The 26,050-nt window shown below is 42.6% G+C and overlaps 1 protein-coding gene and 2 long non-coding RNA genes across 8 annotated transcripts in view; 1 reads left to right on the forward strand and 2 right to left on the reverse strand.

The window, feature by feature from the left end:
- The window catches only part of CELF2 (CUGBP Elav-like family member 2), an 815,728-nt gene that overhangs the window by 312,659 nt on the left and 477,019 nt on the right, over positions 1-26,050 (reverse strand). Inside the window, exon 1 of one of the 6 annotated variants that reach the window (XM_049100936.1) lies at positions 6,170-6,360. The exons of 4 other annotated variants lie outside the window; for them this stretch is intronic. In XM_049100936.1, coding sequence (XP_048956893.1) covers positions 6,170-6,222 — 53 coding nt within the window. In that variant the 5' untranslated portion in view covers positions 6,223-6,360. Of the gene's footprint in view, positions 1-5,683; positions 5,824-6,169; positions 6,361-26,050 lie in introns of those variants that run through there. One more of the 6 variants, XM_035713012.2, reaches the window with a different exon arrangement.
- LOC125753608 (uncharacterized) lies at positions 15,371-20,157 on the reverse strand. Its single transcript, XR_007405790.1, has 2 exons — positions 19,860-20,157; positions 15,371-15,554 (listed from the first exon to the last, which is right to left on the reverse strand). It is a non-coding gene; the product is annotated as an uncharacterized LOC125753608 (long non-coding RNA).
- Positions 20,232-25,454, forward strand: LOC112658994 (uncharacterized). The gene is made up of 3 exons (XR_003136088.3): positions 20,232-20,469; positions 23,388-23,672; positions 25,293-25,454. It is a non-coding gene; the product is annotated as an uncharacterized LOC112658994 (long non-coding RNA).

A 26,050-nucleotide genomic window follows, 5' to 3' on the forward strand; every position in this document is an offset into this window, starting at 1 on the left:
AGTGGATGTGTTCTATGTTATCTCCACTGCTGAGTGTGAGCCTTGATGTCAACCCGTAGCTCAGTCTCAATACTCTCTGGAGGCTAATAGGTACATTTGCCCTGTTTCCCAGGAATATAGCGGGAGAGGTGTGAAAGACTTCGGGTCTGGGGGAGAAAGGAGAAGCAGCTAGGGATTTTGTTGTGCTTCATTTTAATAACAGAGATCACTCCAGGGTGTCCTTAGGACACCCGCTTTCTCCTCCTCACTCACCCTGCTTTAGGTTCCCCATCCTCTGCACCCCGTTCAACTCCCCATCCTGCATCACACCCCTGATACCTTTCTACCTGCTGCTCTCTCTCCATTTCCTGACTGTTGCGAGTTTCTGGACGGCTGAGACTATGTCTCGTATCCTGCACAAGATATATTTGTGCCTTGATTGGTTACGATTGCAATAGGACATCTTTTGGCCCCTCTTACAGAAAGTTACCTTTCAACGTCATAGTGCTTTAAAATTCCCTCTTGCCTGCCCACTCCTATTCCCATTGTGCAGCTTAAAGCCTGAGAAAAGTGAGGCACAGGATGCTTTAGCTCAAAGACCTCATGAACTGGAAGGCGGATGAGTGAGGATGGAGGCGGAGGCGTTACAAGTCAGAAGCAAATGCCACTGCGATTTTTCCTTTCATATTCATTATTTTTCTTTTCTTACTGTACAGCTTCCTTAGTGGCAAAATTCTGAGGTGTCTACAAATCAAAGACCATGGTGGAAATGCAGCACCGAGGAAGAGATGGCTTTTAAAGTGTCAGGTGTTCATTAGTTACGCTTTCAGGTAGGCAGGGAAGGCATCTGGCCGAATCCTGAGTTTGAATCCCTCCCACCATATGAGCTGTGTGTCCCCAGGCCTATTACTTAACCTTTCTCTGTCTCAGTTATCCATCTTTAAAATGGTGATAACATAACTACTTCCAACTCTTGGATGCCAGTGAGGATTAAATTATACAAAATTTTAAAAACCCGCCTAATGTAGTGCCAGGCATAGACTGTTCATAAATTTTGGTTTTATTCCTTACTTCCAATCATAATCCACTCTCCCCAAACACCCCCAATGCCCCCCACCCAAATCTCTGTTTAAACCTGGAACTGGCAGGTGGAAAGGAAAAGAGAAAGCCAGTTCTAATCCTATTGTTCTTGTAGCATTAAAGTTTCACGGACACTTCCACTTCTAAGGCCACCAGCCTGACCCAGAGGGAAGAAGAAGGCTGCGGTTTACAGAGAGAAGCCACTGAGCAGCCTGGGGATTGGGGTGAGGTCTCCATCCCTTTTCATCAGGTCAGTTTCCAAAGAGAGGGTCCAAACGAGTCCTATTTGCTGCCACCAGGAACTTAGGCCTCTTACCGCCAACCCCGAGAGTTCCCATTTCCAGAGATGCTTCCTGAGTCATCTCTGAATGAATGGGTAAGCCATCCACTTCACAGAGCCCGAAAGAGAGCTGGGGCTCCCGACCAAGCTATACAGGAAGCAAGACACGATAAAGATCAGGACATAGTGGGGCCTGCAGCCCTGGTGATACCGAGATCAGCTTTACAAGAGGGTGACCAGCATCGGAGCCATGTCTACAGAAGGTACAACTGTGCCCATTCTAGTTAGTTCCCACACCAGCCAGCAGTGCCATCCAGAAGTTCAACATGGACTTTTTTTTTTTTTTTTTTAACCAATTGCAGTCACAGCCTTTCTCAAGACAGGGATGAAAAAAGCCACCATGTCGTAGATGTACGTGTCATCACTATGACTATAAACCTCAAGCTCTCCTTGACCAAGACAACAAAGTTTGTTGAGCTGAATGCTTTCACGGGGAAAATTCTAGTTTTCCTTTTTTTCTCTGAGGGCATGCTGGCAAGCTCTGCTTTATAAACTCCAGTGATTCATCAGGTTCCCAAGCAGCCAATCATGGGCGGGTCAACTTGGAATGGGCTGAGGTGGCAGCTTTGAGCCGCCCTGGTAATACATGTCACTCTGGGCTGGTGTCATCTCCCCACGGACGCCATTTCCTGTTAACCGTGATGGTCTTGACATAGGAGAAAATGTGCTGAGATCAGTCACGGTCAGAAAAAAAGCTACAGAGCTGATGAGCATACCTGTGCATGATAATCCCTAATGATACTGCATGAAGCAAAAGGCTGTGCTGGGGAGGGAAAGGGTATCTCATCCCAAATCAGGGTTCCCCAGCACATTTCTGAGTTGAGTGGAGGTGCACGTGTGTGTGCACTCTCTCTCTCCTCCCTCCCCCCCCCCCGCCCATGTACATCTAGCTTCCGTGTCACTCCCATCTCTATAGACTGTGACCATGTGATTGGAAAGGTGCTTCAGCTCCAGGACACTTCATTTCAGTCCCTAATGGGCGACAACATTAAAGCCTCACATATGCTCTCCTTACTCTGACACCCTCTTCCCAGTGTCAGTTAAGTAAAATGCCACGAATTTCAGTTCTCTCCAAACCACTGCCTTGTCTTTCCTACACAAGGGAAGTCACTGTGAGTTCAGAAAAGCTCCCAACGCCAAGAACCATCAGGGAGGCAATAGGCTTGGGAAGGGGGGGGGGGGGCACCCGTCCTTCTCAACCACCCCTCCAGGAATGACTAGAGTGTAGAAAGAAATTCAGTGAAGGCTGAGAGAGGTGAACCGAGGCATTGCTGCAACTGAATGGACCCTCCTGTCCTTGCTCTTACTCCTTCTGGAAGAGCGTGCAGATGAATGCTATGGAGCTGGGGATATGCCGATGAACGAAGCACATTCTGTTAATGACTCTACAGAAATCTCCATATGGGAAATGAAGGGTATGCTTTGCATCTATAAATTCTGGCCCCTTAAATTCAGAACCACCATTCCCACCCACATCACCTCCTCCCTCTGCATGTTACCTATCCAGGGTGTTTCCAGGGCTGAGCGGCAATGAACTTTCCATCAGCCACCTTTTCACCTAATTAACCACCTTCCCCCCCATGACAATAATTGGTATTGAGTCACACTTTGAATGACTTCCTAGGAATTCAAGCATGATCTGCACTTGCCATAAAGTTCTAGATCTGAATATTAATCAAATGCTCTCCTTTGTTTTTCAGCCCCAAAGGGGTATTTTGCAACTGTACACACTCCTATTTTAAGAAAGAAAAAAATGTGAGGTTTCATTTTTGACAAATAAAAGAGTACTAATACACTGAGCTTATAGATCTCAGTCTGTGGTCTGCGGAACACATCCATGTGAGTCTTTCCAAGGCTCGGGTGCGAAGGGACTCTGGATGCAATCGTTACTCTATTAAAAGAAGCCATTTTCCCCGTTTGAATCTTTTGCTGTTCCTTTTCTGCAAGTCTCGGCTTTGAATTAAAATTTACTTTGACATTTGTTTAGGTCACTATGGAGGGGCATCATCGCACATGGAGGCTAATGGCAGGGTGCAGATTACATTTCTTCTATACTGCTGCGGAATTAGATGCAGACAAGTTTGCCAACTTCAGGCAACCTCACACCATCCCCATCAGGCTAAAGGAAAGGATATCTTCGTGCTGGACCCTGGAGTAGGGGGTCCCCAAGTTCAGAAAGCTGATGGTGGATCAAACCACAGGAGAAGCAAAGTAAGAAAGGATTTTCCTTGTTCTTGGACCTAATTATGACCACCCAGGGATTAAAGTGAATGGATCACAAGTAAATAATTGTAATATAGTCAAAAATTCAACATGGAGGCTTCCAAGTTATTTCTTTATTTCAGCATGCTACTGACAAGCAGCTAGGGAGCACAGAGGACCACTTTTCTCCCAAACTGCAAAAAAAAAAAAAAAAAAAAAAAAAATTGCTTTGCAGCCTTTGTTTGGAATAAAAATTTCCCATGAAAGCAGAATCTAGGTGTGCTGGTAACAGTGGGCTTCAGATATAAAGCTTCGTCAATTACCTTTTATGAGCTCATCCTAAAAGCAATTATTGGCATACCCGATGGAATGAGCAGTTCAGATCCCATTGGAAGTAAGAGAAGATAATAAGTATGCATTTAAAATCCACTCTATTCACAATGGATAACTTTTGAAATATTATTATACTACAGATACATTTTGGGTCCACCCAGGCTCTGAATACAGTCAACAGAAAATTGATACTTGAGAATGCAATTTATTTACCCCAAAACATTAATTTGAATAGTTTGGAATTAGATATTTCATAACACTTCACCTTGAGTTAAAAAAAAATTAAAATGCATTGTCCAAACTCTAAAAAATGGTTAATGTTCCATAACTGTGTTTTTGTAAGGAATGCATTTTGTTCCTCATGTACTGAGAGCATCACTAATTTGAACCACAATACAATCCAAGAGGAAATATATGTAACTAAATATCTAAAAAAAAATTTTTTTTTGTCCTTTCAAATGATCTCCCTTTTGTGTTTAAAAATTAGGTCCTTAATCTTCCTTTATAAATTTACTAGTATTTTTTAATATATTGCTGCGGCAGGAACAACTAATTAAACCAAACACTAAAGTGTTAGATAAGATAAATTCTTTAAAGAAACCAACCTTAGTAAGATGATTTTCTTGTAAATCAATGACTACTGAATATTCGAGGACCCTTTCTTTCACATTAAGCATGAGAATAAGAATGGTTTCAATATTTGAGAAGTTTGAAACAGATTTTCCCTTTTTTTTCTTTTTGAACTCTGTTTTCACCTTAGAAACCAATGCTTATGCTACAAAATGAAAGATTTTCGAAGACATGAGAAACGTTTGCCCTGCATAAAAATGCATTTTATGAGCACATAACCATATATCAAAAATCAATATATTCCATGGAGACCTTTAACTTGATAACTTAAATAGGCTGTGGAACAATAGTTTGTGACCAAAATTCTCAGGGCAAAAGTTCTCACGTGTCCTTGAATTTCGAAACTGTTTATCTACCTGGATGCCAGAAGAAGAAGTAGAGGCTAGAAATAACAATTTACTTAAATATTAGAAATATTCCCCTTAACTTCTCTTTCATCCTTATGTTCCGTGAGTCCACCAAAATAGGCAAATTTAACCCCCACCCCCAGCATTAAACACTGTAGAGGCATGTCTGATAACAAGGTATTTGCCAGAATGATAATGGTATTACAAGCAGTCTCAATCAATACATTTCTTTCTGTAGTTAACAGAGAGGTAAGCAATAAATCTCTAACTTAATCCAACCAACATAGCTGCAAAATGCAAAAAGCTTTATGAATGATAGATATTAAATTTTTTTAAAAGCACAAAACCACAAACAAGCAGTTCTAAAAGCCCTTCATTCTGTAGAGTCTATACAAACAAGATTAAAGCAGATAAAAAGGGTGTTGAGAAAGAAAAAAAAAAAAAAAGCCCCAGACATGCATTAAGCTAGTTTGACAGCTCCATTGTTCAACCGGTCCCATTGTCAGACCCAAAGATGTATTCAGTGCTACAATGTCTGCTAGCAAATAAACAAAAGACTACATTTTTCAAAGCAGGATGCCAATTCTATCATAATTCTTTCTCTGCTTCCCGAAAGGTCAGTGGTGGCTCATTCTTGGTATGTGATCGAACCCTAACACAGATGCAAGAAACAAATATTTGCTTTCAATACAGAGGGACCCAGGACGCCATGCATGAACAGAGGTCTTTAAACAGGTACACATTTTGGCAAACAGGATAAAGTGATCCAAACCTGGTAACACAGAAGGACTATTTAGGTAGGCTAAGTCCAGATTAGAGCGGTATTTGGAACGCAAGTCTAATATGGAGTCTCCTTAGCTCCTTTTTCGGTGATTATTCCATGCAGAGTGCATGATAATGAGAGGCTGAGACATTGCAAAGGAAAAGACAAACCAAGAGCCAGATTCCGAGCCTTTAAAATTATCCACTGGCCACTCACAAATAGCAGGGAACAAATACATGATATGCTTTCAAAAGGCAACGGGTGCAAATATAACTCGCGCTGGGCAGTCCTTTCCTTTCTCTCGCTGGCTCCCTTTCTCCCAGTCCTTGGTCTTGATTTTGTTTCTCTCTCTCTCTCTCCCTCTCTCTGTCTTGATTCTTTTTTTCCCCCCCTCTAAGATAAGGAAGCTACTTGATGCTGAGCATGATTATTGTCTCCGGCAGCTCTAGAAACTAGAAAAAGCACACATTAAAAACAAAGGACACAACAACATACCTTAAAAGCAGCTCCTCATTTCTCATAGTAACAGCGGATTTGGGACAGCGCATGCTTTCTACACTGATACACTGGTAGTCTCCACAAAAGCCAGTTCAGAAGTGCGCTCAAACATCAATGCCACAGTAGCTGTTCACTAATGCGCTCTCTCTCTCTCTCTCTCTCTTTCACTCTCTCTCTTCCTCTCTCTCTCTCTCTCTCTCTCTCTCTCTTTCCCCACTCTCTTCTCTAGTCAAATTCTGAATGGTGGAGCAAAGAGGTTCCTGCAGATTCACTAAGTAGAAATAATCCTCTCTGACAAGTTATGTTGTCTGGGCATATTTTTACATTAATACACTGTGCTGCCTATAGGGGTCTTGTTTGCATTCACTCAAGCCTGCCTGGTGTGAGTTCTCCTAATTACCATCTTAAAAAATTGGAAAGAAAAAGAAGGAACTCATTTACCTTTTTCTTAGACATAGAATAGCCAAGCCAATGCCACATTTTCTTTTTTGCTGTATCAACTATCAGCAGGCATCGCAGATGACTACCAGAGGATTTGGATAGGTCAGTGTGCTAAAAAGGATTTTTGCTTCTCTTTTCTGGGACACTGAATTCACAGTTGGATTCATCTATTCCTTTCCTCTTGTCCTCGGGAAGAGTGACAAGGTCAAGACCCTTAGCCCCACCCTGGGTCATGGATGCAGAAGATAGAGATTGGGGGACTTGGAAATATTTTAACTCTGTGCACACCAGAGCTCTTGCAATCAGAGCAGGATTCACCTGAAGCAGGACATCCAAAGGAGGCAGGCAATGCAAAGATTGTTTGGTCATATTGAAGTCCTAGTTGACACCGGAGCATCATCCTCAAAAGACCAATTAGATATTCTTTTCCAAAATCGGAAAAATCAGCTGCCCCTACTTCATTATACTCAACGGGCTTATTAGATACAGTCAGCCAGGGAAATATGCATTCTACTTCTGTTTATCAGAACTAGAAGAATTCCATGCAGATTAGCCAAGTAGAACAGCAGGTTAAACACACAGAGAAAAGACGAGATGCTATGGACAGAACAGTCAGTTGTCCAAAAGTGCAAACTAAGGCATCATTCTGTGTGCTCGCAGGAAGCCAAGAATGCTCGCGGTGGGTATGGAACAATGCAGGGCAGAGCCCGAAAAAGAGCTGGATCACTGAACCCTGGATTCTTCACCCCCGGCTCAAAGCATGTCCCTGTCCTCCACTAGCACCCGCCATGAACCTCAGTAATAATCTGGGGTTACAACAGCTGTGGGAATAATAGTGGGGTGGGGAAAATCACGGTGAGCTCTGTCTCTCTCCTATTTGAAGAGCTGGAATATAACCCAATATCTTGCTAAGACCTCTGACCTCTGAGCCTAGTCTTGGCCCAGAGCTAGGCAAGTGGAGATGGTCTGGAGGGTGCTGAGGGTTCTTCAATCTACTGCACAGAAATCTCGCTTAGTTTTTCCATGGCGCTGAGGACAATAAAAAGCGGCGATTCAGAGCAGTCACCATCCCTATTTCTGGATGACAGGGAGGCAATATGATGGATAACTCGACAAAGGTCAAATGATGAAATAATGCTTGTCCCTAAAACAATCACATTTTTACATTCCCCTCCTTCCTTAGGATTAGGACACATGGAAGTTATAGAGTGAGTATATAAAAATGATTTACCTTGCCAAAGAATGATAGTACTTAAAACCTAAGATGTTCTTTAGAAGCAAGATAAACATCACATACATGAACATGGGACCAGAGAGATCTTGGAGGGAGGGAAAGAGTTGGAGCCATTCCGCTAGTGACCTAGCCTCTCCGTGGCGCTCTTTGACTCCCATTCTTCAATGGGGGGAGAGGGCAACAAATGCTAATTTGTTTAAAGCACCTGAAGATCCTATAATGAAACTGGGTGTGTCCTGTTATTTTAATTTTTATTATTATTTTTTTTGACGGGGGGGGGGAGAGAGAGAGCGCGCGAGTGGCAGAAAGAGCAGAGGGAGAAGGAGAGAGAGAATCTCAAGCAGGTTCTACGCCCAGTGCGGAGCCCAAATCTGGATGGATCTCGGGATCCCGAGATCATGATCTGAGCCAAAGTCAAGAGCCTGATACTTAACCCACTGAGCCACCCAGGCACCCCCTATTGATACAAATATTTATAAAAAGTGAAATAAGTGGCCTGACATTGGCCACAGTTGTGTCTCTTAGAAAAAGGTAAAACTGTGCTGCTCAGACAAAAAGCTCTTTCCTTAATATTTTCATAAAATTCCTTAAAAATTTTTTAAAAATGATTTTTATTGGGGTAAAACTGACATACGGTATTAGTTACAGGTATACAACATAATGATTTAATATTTATCTATACCGCAAAAGGATCATCACAGTGAGTCTCGCTAACATCCATCACCACACACAATTTCTTTTCAGTGATGAGAATTTTTAAGATTTGTTCTCTTAGCAACTTTTAAATATGCAATGCAGTATCATTAACTGCATTCACCATGCTGTACATTAAAGCGACATGGTTTATTTGATAACTGGAAGTTTATTTTGGCCACCTTTCTCACGGTTCTCTGTACTTATGAGTTGAGATTATTTATTTAAATTCCATGCATAACTGAAATCATATGGTATTAGTCTTTTCCACACATAGCATAATGCCCCTAAGGTCCATCCACGCTGCTGCAAATGGCAAAATTTCATTCTTTTTAATGGCTGAATAATATTCCAATGTGTGCACGTGCACATGGTTGTGTGTGTGTACATGTTCCTTACCCATTCATCCACTGATGGACACTAAGGTCATTTCCTTATCTTGGATATTGTACATAATGCTGCAATGAACAGGGGGATGCATACATCTTTTTGAGTTCATGTTTTCATTTTCTTCAGATAAATACGCCAAAGTGGAATTGCTGGATCGTATGGTAGTTCTTTTTTTTTTTTCTTTCTTTCTTTTTTTGAGAAACCTCTATACTGTTTTCCTCAGTGGCTGCACCAATTTACTTCCCCACCAACAGCGCACAAGGGCTCCCTTTTCTCTACATCATCTCCAACACTTATTTATTATCTTTTGGATAATAGCCAATCTGACAGGTATGAAATGATATTTCATTATGGTTTTGATTTGCATTTCTCTGGTGATTTGTGATACTGAGCATCCTTTCACGTACCTGCTTCCCTTCTGTGTATCTTCTTTGGAAAAATGTCTATTCAGATTGTTTGTTTGCTATTGAGTTGTAAGAGTTCTTTTTGTATTTTGAATATTGACGCCTTATCAGATAAATGATTTGCAAATATTTCCTCCTATTTGGTACTCTGCTTTTTCATTTTGTTGATGGTTCCTTTGCTGTAGAGAAACTTTTTAGTTTGATGAAGTTCTACTTACTGACTTTTGCTTTTCTTTGGCTTTGCTTTTGGTATCAGATCCAAAAAAATCATCACCAGGACTAATGTCAAGGAACCTACTGCCTATGTTTTTTTTCTTCTAGGAGTTTTATGGTTTCAGGTCTTATATTCAAATCGTTAGTCCATTTAGAGTTAGTTTTTGGGTATGGTATAAAGTAGGGGTCCAGTTTCATTCTTTTGCATGTTGCAGTCCAGTTTTCCCAGCACTATATATTGAAGAGACTCTTCCTCCTTGTATATGCTTGGTTCCTTTGTCATCAGTTAATTAACTCTGTATGTGTGGGTTTATTTCTGGACTCTCTATCCTGTTCCATTTATCTATGTGCCTGTTTTGGGGACACTATCATATTGTTTTCATTGCTATAGTGTTGTAATATAGTTTGAAATCAGGAAGTATGATGGCACCAGCTCTGTTCTACTTTCTCAAAATTGCTTTATTTGGTGTCTTCTGTGGTTCCATGTAAATTTTAGGACTGTTTGTTCTGCTCCTGTGAAAAATGCCACTGAACTTTTTGGTAGGGATTTCATTGAACCTGTAAATTGTTTAGGGTAGTTTGGGCATTTTACATAATAATTCTTCCAATCCATGAGTGTGTCATATCTTTCCATTTATTCGTGTCTTCTTCAACTTCTTTCATCATTGTCTTACATATAGCTCTTTCACTTCCTTGGTTAAATTTATTCCTGGTATTTTATTCTTTTTGATGCAATTTCAAAGAAAATTATTTTCTTAATTTCTCTTCCAGATAGTTCATTATCAGTGTATAAAAACATAACAGATTCCTGTATATTGATTTTGTATCCCACGACTTTACTGAATTCATTCGTTAGTTCTAAGAGAACTTTTTTTTAAAGATTTATTTATTTATTTATTTATTTATTTATTTATTTATTTATGAGAGAGAGGGAGAGAGAGGCACAGACACAGGCAGAGGGAGAAGCAGGCTCCATGCTGGGAGGCCGACGTGGTACTCGATCCCGGGACTCCAGGATCGCGCCCTGGGCCAAAGGCAGGCGCCAAACCGCTGAGCCACCCAGGGATCCCCAAGTTCTTAGAGGAACTTTTGGTGGTCTTTTGTGCTTTCTTTATATGAGATCATGTCCTTTACAAAGAGTGACAGTCTTACTTCTTCCTTTCCATTTTCTTTTTTTTTTTTAATTTTTTTTTTAATTTATTTATGATAGGCACACAGTGAGAGAGAGAGAGGCAGAGACACAGGCAGAGGGAGAAGCAGGCTCCATGCACCGGGAGCCCGATGTGGGATTCGATCCCGGGTCTCCAGGATCGCGCCCTGGGCCAAAGGCAGGCGCCAAACCGCTGCGCCACCCAGGGATCCCTTCCTTTCCATTTTCGATGCCTTTTATTTTTCTTGCCTAATTGCTCTGGCTAGGACTTCCCATACTATGTTGAACGGAAGTGGTGAGAGTGAATATCCTTGTCTTGTTCTTGATCTTAGTGGAAAAGCTTTTAGCTTTTCAGGATCGAGTATGATGTTAGCTATGGGCTTGTCCTGTATGGTCTTTCTGCTGCTAGAGTATGTTCCTTCTATACCCACCTTGTTGAATACTTGTATATAATTTCTAATCAGGGCTAAACTATGAGGCAAGTACTAATGTATAACCATAATGCATTTGCTTATCCATAAATAGATTCTTAGCATCAGAAGCCAGTGCTGCAGTACATGCAGCTATTCCTATAGGGAAATGAATTACAGATCCACAGGTGTAAGGAATGGAAGTGAATCAAACCATTAAATATTTCTATTTTCCCCACTCCCTTTTTAGTCTAGGGACCTAAATAATGAGAAAGCTATTGAGGCAAGACCTTAGAACTTGTCCAAACTCCACTAAGATTAACAGATTGAGGGTCTTACACTTGCTTGTTGTGTGTGCTGAAGTTGGGTTATAAAGGTGAGTGACTAGAAAGAAGATGTCTTATTTCTAACATTTACATATTGTGTGATAAGTCTTTGACTCTAAATCCATGGGGATTAATCTCTGCACTTCTTAATCCACCCAAAAGAATAACTTCCCCATAGCTAGTACTTAATAAATGTTAAGTAAAGGAATAAATTTATTTTTCAACTATTGGAACTTTGGGGGAAAGGACCAGTTCATTCCCACAATTCCTTTACATAGTTTCCTTAACAAATATATGGAAAAGAGCCCACAACAACTCACTTTTAATTCTAATTCACACATTCAGTTGGTGTAGCTGACATCACTGAGAATTCCTTACATGTTGCTTGCATTCTAAATTTCAGGACCTTTTCACATTTAGCAGTTCATGCAATCCCCATAACAACACTGTGGGGCAGGAGAAACTGGTGCCATTGCCTTCTCAGTTGAAAAAGTTCACACGCAGAAAGTCCGAGCAGCTTGCCCACAGAGAGTGCAATAATGACCGATGTGGGGATTCAGTCTACACCAACCCGTGGGCCCACATTCTTTCCACTGCTCCACAGTGTGATCCAGTGCTTTCACTGTGGTCAGTGGTTCACAGCACACCCAGGCAAGGCATGAGTTGTAAGGAGTATTTAGTGCAATGAACCTTATGCTTTTTCTTTTTTTTTTTTTTAAGATTTTATTTATTGATTGATTAATTGATTGATTGAGCATGAACTAGATGAGGGGCAGAGGGAGAGAGAATCTCAAGCAGAATCTGTGCTGAGTGCAGAGCCCAACATGGGGCTTGATCCCATGACTCTTAGATCATGACCTGAGCCAAAATCAAGAGTTGGATGCTTAACCAACCTAGCCACCCCAGTGCCCTAAACCTTACCTTTTCTCATGCAATAATAATAAACATAAAAAATAGAGAGTAAATTAATGAAAAATTGACTAAAAGGTTATGTTTTGGCAACCAGTATTTACTAATTCCTTTCAAAACTTTATTTCAAATGAAAATTGAGCTGAAACTAGACAGTCTAAGCACTTTGGGGAATGATTTTTTTTTGAGGTAATCTACAACAAGAGTTGATTTTTAGCAACCCTGATTATTACTGAATTTGGTTTGCAGGGAAATTTTCTTCAAAAAGATTGTAGCAGTAATTGGCAAAGATTAGCAACAAAAACTTAGTTTACCTCAAATCCTTATATTCCTCCATATATGTTTTTAACTATTTAAATTGAAAATTTTTTTTAATTTTTATTTATTTATGATAGTCACACAGGGAGAGAGAGAGAGAGAGGCAGAGACACAGGCAGAGGGAGAAGCAGGCTCCATGCACCGAGAAGCCCGATGTGGGATTTGATCCAGGGTCTCCAGGATCGCGCCCTGGGCCAAAGGCAGGGGCTAAACCGCTGCGCCACCCAGGGATCCCCTAAATTGAATTTTTAGCTAATTATGAAAACTTGGGGAGAGAAGGCTGAAAAATGCCTGCAATGTGGGAATACAGGAGTGAGCTGAGACTGAGCCAGGTATCTTGACCTTTCTAGATATGAGCCTCCCAAAAATGTTCTCAAGGGTAAATTATGTGTGCCCTTACTTATGTTTCAGGTAATTTCTAGAATTAAAAGCTCAATTTCTATAAATTTTATTTATTTATTTATTTATTTATTTATTTATTTATTTATTTATTGAGACACAGAGAGAGAGAGAGGCAGAGACACAGGCAGAGGAAGAAGCAGGCTCCATGCAGGGAGCCTGATGTGGGATTCGATCCCGGATCTCCGGGATCACACCCTGGACCGGAGATGGTGCTAAACCGCTGAGCCACCTGGGCTACCCTAAAAGCTGAATTTCTAAATGCAACATTAAAAATGCCAACTTTTTTTTCTGACTTCTATACCTTATTTTTGCACTTTGACATTTATGTTGCAAAGGTAAGTAGAAGAGAGTATTTCAATGGAAGTGTACAATATGAAGTGTGCTAGAGATGTAGGGCCAGGCAATACAGATTCCTTCTATGATGAAGGATGGGATACTACCAAATTCTATCCTGCTTCTTAGAGTCCCATCCAAAAAGAACAATCTTGGAATATAGAGGCCCCGAGGACATTAAATCTCTTTAGCTGATACTTTTAGATATTGTCTTAATCCACTTGGGCTGCTAAAACAGAATACTACAGACTGGGTGATTTATAAATAATGGAAATTGATTTCTCACAGTTCTAGACACTGGCAAGTCAAGGTGCCAGCATGGCCCTTATAGTGAGACCCCTCTTTCTGTTTCATAGCTGGCACCTTCTTGCTATGTCCTTAGATGGTGAAAGGAGCAGAGGATCTCTTGGGGGAGGGGGTCTCTTTTATAAGAACACTAACCTTATGCCTGAAGGCTCTAGTCTCATGACCTCATCACTTTCCAAAGACGCCATCCCCTATTACTATCACATTGGGCATTAGGATTTCAATAAATGAATTTTGGAAGACACAAACATTCAAGCCATAGCAGATACAAAGAACTGCCAGGTTTAAATAAGAAATCACATTGCAGGGCACCTGGGTGGCTCAGTGGTTGAGTGTCTGCCTTTGGCTCAATTCATGATCCTGGGGTCCTGGGATTGAGTTCCACATCGGGCTCCCTGTAGGAAGCCTGCTTCTCCCTCTGCCTGTGTCTCTGCCTCTCTCTCTCTGTGTCTCTCATAGATAAAGAATATCTTAAAACAAACAAACCAAAAAAGAAATCATATTGCTACAAAAGACAAAAAGAACATAGACAGAACACATGAATGAGGTAAATATAAAGCAATGGCCGAGATCTATAAGAGATGGATTCCTAGTATACTCAGTGAGTGGCACACAGTAAGTGCTCAATAAAGTTGGCACATCTGTGTGCAAATGGATACATTTCTCTCCAGAGCTGATATCAAGCTGAAGGCACAGAGTTTCTCTGAGCAGCCTCATCAGCCTCCCAGGAAAGGTCTCTATGGTCAAAATGGAGGCAAAGTAGTGAAGTAGACTCATAGGAGCAAGCCCAGAGCAGCATTCCAGAAAGGAGCCTGGATGAGTGGACTATGGAACAATCCTCTTCTCTCAGACTCCAGGGCTCTCTTTTGCCTTGAGGGGAAAACCCTCCAAAGCCAAAAGGACATAGGTATCACAAATCACTACCTGAAACATAAAACTGACAGTTGGTTTAAATTAAAACCTGGCAGCGTTAGTCAAGGAAGGGTTTGATGGTGATCCGAGGATCCATGTAACATGAGTTCTTGTCACTGGAGCACTCAAATGTTACCTCTAAGTCAGACTTGAGAAGCAGGAGGCCACTGTCCCTAGCAAGCCCGAGGCCCCTAAGTTCTAAACAAACATTCCTTCTACCAGCTATGGGACTCCTTATTCGCTTCAAAATGGAGATGTTTACTGGGATGAGTGGGGCATGGGGATAAGTAATTAGAGAGAAAATTGGAAAGCCCCTTAAAATTATAAAGTGTGATATTTATCAATAAGTAGATATAAATAATAAACCATAAAGTACTTAGAGCTCCAAGAAGCCACTTGAAAATATGCACTAGATAAATTTAAGAGGTATTATAAAGAGTAATAATGACTGCTTGTTATAAAGGAAAGAGCTATAAAGGCAGACACCAGGAAGCGGGTCTCAAGAACTATCTCTGTGTAGGTAGCAAAAGGTCTGTTGAAGACAAGCCTGAGAAAATAAAGGAATTCCCATGGAAAACATAGGCTACTTAGTTGATAAAATAACTAACTTTGGTTCATGAACTCTTATGACTTAGCAAACAACATGTTTACAACGGAGCAGTGATTTTCAGCTGAATGTTTTGTCAAGGACCACTCTTGGGCAGATGGGAAATCTTGAGAAGGCCACAGGTGACCACACATAAGTTAGGCATTAACATTTGCATGGAAAACGGGCCCAGTTTATTGCTATTTTTAAGACACACAGTGCACACAGCTGCCTTTCTGCTTGTTCAAATGGCCGTGTCGGAGAGGTTGTGTAATTTGACCCTTGTCGATGAGCGCTCAATGGACATGTAGGATCTGGTGCATTTGGGGATCCCTCCTGCTTAGTAGTTTTGATCCTAGAGAAACCGAAGGAAAAAAATGGCACAAGTATAAGGAAGGCTGTTGGGGGAGCAGACAAGGCCTCCTCACAGGAAGGTGAGGCCAAGGTGGGGATTCACGTGGCCCTACCACACAGTTGAAAGAGAAACTCAGATGGTCCAGGAAAGTGGTCCTGAAACCCCCACAACACATTCACAGCTCTTACAGAATATGCAGGTGCTTTAAATGTTACATTTCTTTATATATAACTCTGAAATTAAACCATATGCTTGTTTACTTGTTTATTATCTGTTTCCTGCATGTGAACCTGAGTCACATGAGAGAGGAACTTACCCCATTTTTATCACCACTTCAGAACAATGTGTGGCATATGGTAGACACTTAATAAACATTTGTTCAATGGCTGGATTTCTCTGTGAGGCACATTCTTCTTGTTAAGTGACCTGATCTCAGTAGCTCACAGCTACGTGACACAATTTGTGAAGCACTTTCCGTGCTCAACTATGGAAACTGTGGCTCGAATCTCTGAGGACACAAAGATTAGGAAGGTCGGTTCCTGGCTTTAAGTATGGTGTAGACTCACTGAGATGGAATGATAAGCTTGCTGTTTTAATCATTTTTTAACTTAATCATCTATATGGGTGCATAGAAAATAAAGTGATAAACAGAGACACCTGCGGGGCTCAGTGGTTGAGCATCTGCCTTCGGCTCAGGGAATGATCCTGGAGTCCCGGGATTGAGTCCGACATCGGGCTCCCCTCAGGAAGCCTGCCCCTCTCTCTGCCTATGTCTCTGCCTCTCTCTGTGTCTTTCACGAATAAATATATAAAATCTTAAAAAAAATAAAATGAAGTGATAAACAGATATATTTCCCCCTTTACTTTCCATAATGCTGAAGTTTGGGAGTTGGTAAGCTGCAAGCAGGTAGGACTGGGCATTGACGATGAGATGCATGGACAAAACTTACAGAATTGAGAGCAATGAGAATTACAGGATTTTTTTTGTGATGCCCTGGAAAGAGTAAGTGTTCTTAATGGGCAAGGAATAAGAATCAGAGGCCAGCCAACCTTTGGTTTCATTCAGTTTCAGGAGGAGATCTACAGCGTGTACTTAACTCTCTAGTTAACTGCGCCATAGCACCAGGAGTTGGCGAATGCTCCTTTGTGCCAGAGAAGTCCTGCACCACATGGCTGTCAGTCACTGGGGTCCCCGAGGTCTACAGCAACTTACCCTCCTATCACTTCCACCCTCCACCTGCTATTAGAAACAAAACAAAACACACATTTCCTTAAGTCAGCTCCTCAGGAGATGTATCCTCACTTTTAAAAGTGCATTAATTTGATTTTGATTTAATTATGATTTTGATTTATTTGATTTATGTGGCAGGGCCTGACATGAAACATTACTTTGACTTTCCTGTTCCTATACATATATATGTACATATATGTTCCTGTGTACACATATCACATTATATATATGCACATCACATTAAATATAGTTACCTATTTTGATCATATTAATATTATATATAACTTGTATATATCATATGTATATTAATGTTGTTATGCTACATATAGTAAATGTTCTAAGAACATGACTGAGTCATGGTCTTCAAAGGGAAGTTGTTCTTTTTTTTTTTTTTTAGAGATTTTATTTATTTATTCATGAGAGACACAGAAAGGGAGAAGTAGAGACACAGGCAGAGGGAGAAGCAGGCTCCCTGCAGGGAGCCCGAGGCAGGACTTGATCCCAGGACTCCAGGATCATGCCCTGGGCTGAAGGTAGATGCGCCTAACCACTGAACTACCCAGGCGTCCCCAGAGGGAAGTTTCTAGAGGCCAAAGGGATGATAGAGCTGAGAGAGAAGTAGCCTGCAGCTGAGGAAAGAAGGAAGGACACTGCATTCCCTATTGGAAACTGGCAGTAGGAAGCCACGAAAGATTTTACAGCATCTCTGGCCCTAGACGGTGACTGCTGGGGAATGGAGACTAAAGCAGGAATGCAGACAAGCCTGAAGTCGGGAAGCGCAGTCGGGAAGCCACCGTACAGGTAAGCGACAAGGTAGGCCTGGGCACGGGCATCGGGGACCCCAAGTCAGAGTAGCTCACTCCCCTAGTAGGGGCTGCAGCTCATGGGCCTCAGCAGCTGCACACACCACCCGGGGTAGGGGACGGGGGCAGGGGGCCGACAGATGGGGGCCCGGCAGGTCCCCCTGGCCACGGTGTCTAGAAGGGGCTGAAAGATAGTCTATGGGTAGAACCGCTACCTGGACAACTGTAGGGGCGCAAGGGAGAAAACGGAGGTGGGGAGAGAGTCCTGAGGGTGCTAATCCGTGGGTTTAGCAGGTGATCACTCTGCCGGCCTGGGGGGAGCCCCGGAAAGGTGGGGGCACAGCGGGGTTGCCAGGAAGGCCGGGGGGCCACGGAGAAAGCCGCTGAACTTGAGATGCCTGCGCCGGGGTTAGAACTACCTGCGGCCGAGGGTGACATCAGCCAGGAGGGGCACTCTGGGGCCAAAACAAGGAGGGGGACACCCAAAGCCCAGGGCCAGTGAAAGACGAAGGAGGAAGAAGCACAGCCCGAGGCCCCAGCGAAAGAGAAAAGCGGCCACGGGGCTCAAGGCCTCCAGCTTCGCTGGGGGGGGGCACAGGTGCTCCGGGCTCTGCAGGCACCTTGCTGCCCCTGAGGTCACAAGTTTTGTGTGGGCGCCACAGGAGAGGGCTGGACAGTCCACATGAGGGGCGGGAACGTGTTGGAAGCTTCGAGAATCAGCTGGGAATTCTGGTGAGAGGTCTAGTTTGAAAAGGAGGGCAGCCTGGGTGGCTCAGTGGTTTAGCACCGGCTTCGGCCCAGGGCCTGATCCTGGGGTCCCAGGGTCGAGTCCCATGTCTGGCTCCCACAGGTGGGAGCCTGCGTCTCCCTCTGCCTGTGTCTCTGCCTCTCTGTATCTCTCATGAATAAATAAATAAAATCTTAAAAAAAAAGAAAAGGAGGCAGGCCACGTCCACGCCCACGTGAGACAGGGAGCCGAGGCCAGGCTGTCTGAGATCCCAGGAAAGCCCTGCTCACTCGGGCCTGACTCTGGACCTTCAGCTGTGCCCCTGACGCCTGGGCCAGAATCAAGGGGTGCCTCCGTGCTGTTCCTCACCACCTGCTTTAAGGCCCCAACTGCCCAAACAGGGAGGCTGGGGGGCCGGGGCTGCATCCAGCTTACGGAACAGGACAGCACCAGGGGCAGATCACGGTCGTCCCCTTCCAACGGGCCAGTTGGGACCAGTAGCTGGAAAACACCAACAGCAGAAGTCGTTCTTGGAAGGTGTCTATGAAACTTCGCCAGGTAAGGATGCCAAAAGTTAGAAGGAACTATAAAACTAGACTTGGATGACATATCTGAGGTCAATCATTTGACACTTTTTTTTTTTTAAGATTTTATTTATTCATGAGAGACAGAGAGAGAGAGAGAGAGAGAGAGGCAGAGACACAGGCAGAGGGAGAAGCAGGCTCCATGCAGGGAGCCTAACGTGGGACTCGATCCCGGGTCTTCAGGATCCTGCCCCGGGCTGAAGGTGGTGCTAAACCGCTGGGCTGCCCCATTTTGAGCGAAGCATCATATTCTTAGAGAAACGTCGCCCGGAGCATTCAGCTCCCTGATGTTGACAGAGTGAGGACAGCCATACAACCGGCACCCGGGGCAATGAGTAAACACCTCTCCAACCCCCCTCTTTTTTTTTTTTTTAAATCTAGAACTTGCTTTTAATTCCATAACCAAAGTAGGATTTGGTGAATATAAATACCTAGGAACTGGTAATGCTTGAAAGTAAAAATTGCCTGAGACAGTGACAGTCCGTTGAACAGAACTTTCTCAAGAACTCACCTACTTTTCACCATCTGCATGACCCGAATTCAGAATTCAGGCTACCAGTTTCTTTTCTTTCCTTTTTTTTTTTTTTTTTTGAAAGGTTTTATGTATTTATTCATGAGCGATACAGCGAGAGAGGCAGAGACACAGGCAGAGGGAGAAGCAGGCTCCCTGCTGGAAGCCTGATGTGGGACTCAATCCCGGGACCCCGGGATCTGACTTGAGCCAAAGGTGGATGCTCAGCCACTGAGCCACCGGGTGCCCCAGGCTACCAGTTTCTAGGGACCTTTTCTCCCTCCAGTCTCACTGGCTCTGAACCACACCACACGTATCAGCTGTTATGTCTCTGCTCCTGCAAAGTGCTCCCTGTTGCCCCCCACCCCCCCAGCACTCATCAGAGGCTCCCTGCTTTCTCCACCCTGACAATGAAGTCCAGGCCATGCGACACGAGTCACAAGACCCACCCCCATCTCCAGGCTCACGTCGAGGTCTTCTGGGCTGGGGCATCACACCCTTCACACTGGCCACTTGTTTCAGGCCATCACACACAGGTTTCGTGGCCTCCGCTCTAGGCTTCGTGGCTGCCCACATGCACAAAACTCTCCAGGGCTCCCACCCCCTCACCAGGTTTATTTCTGCGTATCCTTCAGGACTTGGCTTAAACATCATGTGCTGGGCACAAAAATAGTCCCTCAAAAATACTTGCCGGCTGGCTGGCTGGCGGACTACAGGAGTTAAGTCAAGGACACCATCCCGGCAGCAGAGGAGATGTGACGATGTCATAATATGGTCCCAGTTTACAAAGGAAACAAAACTATCATGTAATAAGCCAACCACACCTCTTGGTATCTGGAGGACTATGATGTAATTACCTACAACTGAATTCAAAAGAGCTTCTAGAAAGGGCCCCTGCCCTCGGGGATTGGACAGTGCTGTTAGAGACACAGGGGAGACAGGGGAGCAAAGCACAATACAGGGCCTACTGCTGTGATGTTTCCTAGGCGTTCGAAGGAAGGAGACATGGCAAGACGTGGCTAGAGTAATGGGAGAGTCCTTCCTGGAGGATCTGGGGAGGTATGTTGGCTCTGGGGGAGGATGTGCTGGGGACACCCCCAGCAGGGGAGACCAGTGTGAGGACAGTCTGTGGGTGCGGGCGAAGGGAAAGTCTGGGGAGAACAGCACAAGTGTTGGGGAACGTGAGGGAAGAACAGAAACTCGGAAGCGCAAGGCCAGGCTGGGAATCTGGGGAAACCGAGCAAAGGCATCTGGATTCAACAAAATAAGCACTGGAGGCTCCGTGTAATTTCTGGATCAGTGAGTGAGACCGCTCTCCTGCATATGCCAATGGGAAGGCGGAGATCGGCTCCGGCAGCTGGTAGCTGACAGGTAGGCCGTGATGTTCCCAACTAAACACAAACAACTCTCACAGGATATAAAAATATCCAGACTTGGAGACCACGTGGAACAAGAGAAAGACAAAGACATTGCAACTGCAAAATATAATGACATACCCCTTCTTCCAACTGCTTCTTTACTAGCTCTGCTCTCATGTTCCTGTTTTCTAGACTGAAAGCTCCCGGGGTAGCTGTATTAGTCTGTGGGAGCTGCTGTAACAAAATACCACAGACTGGGGGGTGGGGGTGGGGTGCTTGCACAGCACAAATCTGTTTTCTCCCAGTTCTTCCAGAGGTTGGAAGTCCATGACCAAGGTGTTGGTAGGCTTGGTTTCTCCAGACACCCATCTCCTTAGCTTGTAGCCACCTTCCCTCAGTGCCCTCACGTGGCTTTCCATCCCTGGTGTTGCTTTCTCTTCTTCTGACACCAGTTCTACTGGATCTAACCCTTAGGACCTTGTTAACCTCTGTCACCTACTCTAAAGCCCTATCTTCAAATGCAGTCACGTTCTGACGTCCTGGGTGTTAGGACTTCAGCACATGGATGGGGGGGTGGGGGTGCGTGGAGAATGATTCAGTCTGTAACAATGCTAACATGTCTCAAAAACAGCCAATGAGAACTGACTCCTTCGTCCCTAAACCTCCTTGGCATGTGCACAACTTCTATTTTTTTTTATAACCAGCCACTTTCAGCTCTTTCCCTGAGACGTGCCATCACACCCCTGGTGTGCATTCTCCTTTGCTGCTGCAAGGGAAACCCAACTTTGGCTACGACGTGTTCTTGCAGGCGTTGGCTACCGTGCTTCCATGCCAGGACCTTCCATATTCTTGAGTCTCAGCCTCTCTCATGCATTGTACCTGCCTAAATGGTTATTCCTCCTTCCTGGTTAATGCCTGCTTAACCCTTAAAGATTTGGTTCAAATATCACCTTCCCAGGAAGCATTTTCTAATTTACTCTTTCTAGTAGTTGGATTAGATTTCCCTTGTGTTGGCTGTGTAATGTATCGACTAGGCTATGCTCAGCTACATGTCCCAGGTTTTCAATTTTCTTCCTCCTCTCCCTCCTCCTCCTCCTCCACCTCCTTTTATTTCTTATTCTTTTAATGTTTCTGGTTAGGGTGAGCCATAGGGAGATGTGAAGGACAGAAGGGAAGCAAGAGTCATTCTGTAGCTCGCACACATTTTTGCTGATGTGCTGACCTGCCTCCTTGGTGTGAAGTGGCAGCTGAGCCCGCACCTGCTCTGCCTTCTCCAGATCCTCCCTGAGCTCTGGGCCAGGTGTACGTTTGCCTCTATCATCAAGGTCCCCAATGCAAATGCGACAAGAACTGACACACATCTCAGTCCATCTTTGCACACAAACATTCAGTGTCTGTGGCTTCCAATCTGCTCTTGATCTCCCTTACTTTGCATCCATTTTTCCTTCTTGACTATTTGGTCTTTGAAGGTCAAGTTCCATCATCAGATGCAGAAAAATCCTAGAGAGTGCTTCCCCATGCTGTGTAAAGTCAACCCCCCTTCCCCCCGTAACAACTATGTATGCATCTTTTATCTATCATCTATCTATCATCTATCTATCATCTATCTATCTATCTATCTATCTATCTATCTATCTATCTATCTATCTATCATCTACTACCATTTATCTATCATCAATCTATCCATCCATCCCTCCATTTATCACCTACCTATCCATCCTATTGGCTTTGCTTGCCTGGTCAATTCTTGATTCATATATCCCTCCTTTAAGATATTTTTCTGTGCTTCCTTGAAACCTTGGATATACTTCTTATACCATTTATCATACTTGATTGTGGGAGATTATTTTGCCAAGTCTTCCTGCCCTCCCTCTACCATGTTGCCTTGTGACGCACTAGAGTAGATGGAATCTATTTCCCTACTCCGTTGACATTGGGCTTAACAATGTGACTTGCTTCAGTTGTCAAGATGTTAGCAGACCTATATTAAATGTCCTTATGTGGTTTAGTTTGGGTCTTTATACTGTGACCTGTCATGAGAAAAGCATGCCTGGGAGAATCTGCTGCCCCTTCCAACTGGGCCTCAGAACAAACACAAATGAAGAAGATCTGAGCCCCACCCACAGCCTGGAGCCAAACACAGCTGACTCACAACCTGAAAGGGAGCTACCCAACCTAGACCTGCTAGCCTGCGGTTGACCTGCAGACCCTTAAGTATGAGAAGAAATGTGTATTGTTGAAGCCACCATACTGTGTAATCATTTATATGCAGCTTTTTGTAGCAACTGACTAGTGATTTAGTTTTCTTTTCTGTGCCTCAATTAGAGAGTGTTGGCTCCTTGAGACTAGAGGCCATGATGATAATTTTTGTATCTCTGATGCCTACTAAGATGCCTGATACATGGTGGATGTTCAATACATGCTTATTGCATACTAAAATAAATTTAAAAAATGACCAAATGTTCAAAGAACTATAATGGAGAGAGGCATTGAAGAGGGGTGTTAGGAAGTAGAAACTAGCAGAGGTGGAAATGGGGAGAGGAGTCTAGAAGCAAGTGGAAGCATAATATGGTCCATGAACAATTGTATGATCAAAAGTTATCTGCCTTTTATTTTCAGATGATCAAAGGCTCAAAAGGCCACAGAGGTTCCATGTGACTCAAGTCATCTTTAAAAAGCATTTTCTTTTCTTTTTCTTTCTTTCTTTCTTTTTTTTTTTTTCCTACTGTAACCCTCATAAATCTTTGGGGGCAGGTTGCAACCAAAGATGCTGTGCCCATCTGTAGCCACTAGCCACCGTAGTACTACTGGGGAAATCGACAATGATAAAAAGCCCGAACCTCCTCCAAAAACAATCAGAAAACAAAATTACTAGAAAGAACAACTTTCCTACTTCTCCTTCAGGTAACCTTGTCTCTGTGTAATGATCTAATCCGATGTGGGCAGTGTATGGTCACCTTGATCCATGGATCATTTTTGTTGTTATTGGAAGGCCTGTGTGATGCCATCTCTGAAGCTCTCAGCCTGGTCACCAGAGGTCTATACAGCCTTCTCTCCCCAGGGCAGAGCTTGGGAGCTGAAAGCAGGTCTCCGCAGCAGCAGTCCTCTCAATTGGGACTGTTGTCACATTCCCTTAGAGCATGTGTCACAGGCCTGTCATTAGAATTGCTCCTTACGAGACACATCTTGAAGGATGCCAAATTCATTAGTGTCTGCGGTTGAACTTTTCAAACCTTTTTCCTACATTAAACAGCACACACACACACACACATGCACGCACACGTGCACAGCCACCATCACCGATACACACGCGCATTCCTCTGTGTTTTGGAGAACAAAGGGAGTCTGCATTTTGCTTGGTGTCAATCATAACTTGAGATTAAAGTTGCTGTTTTAAGCATTTGAAAGTTATACCCGCCAAACTCAGGCTTTCTCTGCCTAAGCTCTGAACTTCAAAAGGAATACTGCATAGGAAAACACACACACACTACACCAAACCAACAAACACACACACACACACACATCAAAAAATGGCATAAGGACCTGAATGTGTTTCACTCCCATTTCTATAAATGAAGCCTTGATCCGGAACTTCTGCAAAGCCATTATTACGGTTGTACAAAGCTATGGATAATACAAACTCTTGGTACCCAAGCCATGTTGACATACACAGAAAAACAGGTGGGTCGATGTGATGTGAGCACTATACTGAATCCTGCTTCCAGGTTGTTTCAGGCTGAAATAAAACTTGTAACAATTACTTATCTGAAATCTCTGGAAAATAATTTCCTTTTTATAGTTTATATTTAGCATCTTGCTATAAATGAAACTTATCAATATAATATACTGAATTCCCACTGAGCATATAAAATTATACTATTAAAACTTTACCATTAAAATGTTCTTAATTTAGATGCCATTAACTCAGATTTAGTGATAATTTGGACATACAATGTAATTCTTGTAAAATAGCATAAAAATAGCATTTATTATTTTTAATGATTATAAAAGCAATTTGTGTTCACAATGTTGCTCAGAAACATATATAAGCATAAAGAGGAAAAATTATCATCACCTAAATCTGACAAGAAAAAAGAATTGTTTGACTTTTGTTTTGACTTTAATTTCTTTTTAGTCATTTTCAATGCATATACTTCATCGTTCCACATAAAATTTGGGTTGTATTGATCATATTATTTTTCATCCTGTTTTTTTTTTTTCACAATATGAGCAGCTTTTCTCCTATAAGTAATGATTTTTTAAAATATGTTCCAGGACTGCACATCATTTCATTTTACTGATTTCCTATAATTTAACTATTTTCCTAAGGTTAGATATTTATAACATCTAATAATTTCTCAATGTTTACTTTCACGTATAACATTGAAATGAGAATTCTTTTTTGTTTTGTTTTTGTTTTTGTTTTCAAGAATTCTTAATATAAATGTTTATGAGCATCTCTGATTTTCTTTTGAGAGAAGGGAAATGGGTATTCTTAACATATATTATCAAATTGCTTTGCAGATTTGCAACAGTTGACACTCCCTCACAGGACAAGAGTACACGATTCAGCATTCTCCTAAACACACTAATATTTAATTTTAAATTTGCAAATATGAGTGAAATGTGTTACTTCACTGTTTTACTTGAATTTCTTTCTACTGATGATAAATACTTTTCCTAATATTAATTGTCATTTGTCTTCTTTTATGCTTGGTCAGTTCATGTGCCTCTGTTATAAACTAGTGATTTTTCAATGAGTTGTACCATTTCTACATATATTTCTGTACTTTAATTCTCTTTTAAAAAAGGAATTTTTTTTCCTGGTACTAAATTTTAATATTTGTATATAACTGAATATTTCAATAATTTCCTTATCATTTTATTTTTTACATCAAAAGTCTTGCTCACCCTAAAAGTAGATTAATCTTTGCCTTTGTGTTTTGTTGATTTTTATTTTTACTATTTGGTTCATCTGGAATCATTTTAGAGAGTAAGTTTCAACCTGAATTTTCTGTCTTTCACAAACAGGCAGTTTTGCCCTCATTGATTATGTGATCCCTTCTTTTCCCAATGGTTTTTAGGGTATGATGAGTGTGTTTATGTGTTAGATTCAGGGCTACTGAGTTTCTCTGTCATTTCTTATGTTGGTATCTCATTCCTTTAAGCGGAAAACTTGGTAGCTGTGTTTTATATCATCCAGCATCGCAAATACCCTCATTATTACTCTTTCTGTGCAAAGGAAACTTTAAGTTGAAGTTTGGAACAAACATGTCCATTTG

This window comes from Canis lupus, chromosome 2 (genome assembly GCF_003254725.2).
Source record: "Canis lupus dingo isolate Sandy chromosome 2, ASM325472v2, whole genome shotgun sequence".
NCBI classification, from domain to species: Eukaryota; Metazoa; Chordata; class Mammalia; order Carnivora; family Canidae; genus Canis; species Canis lupus.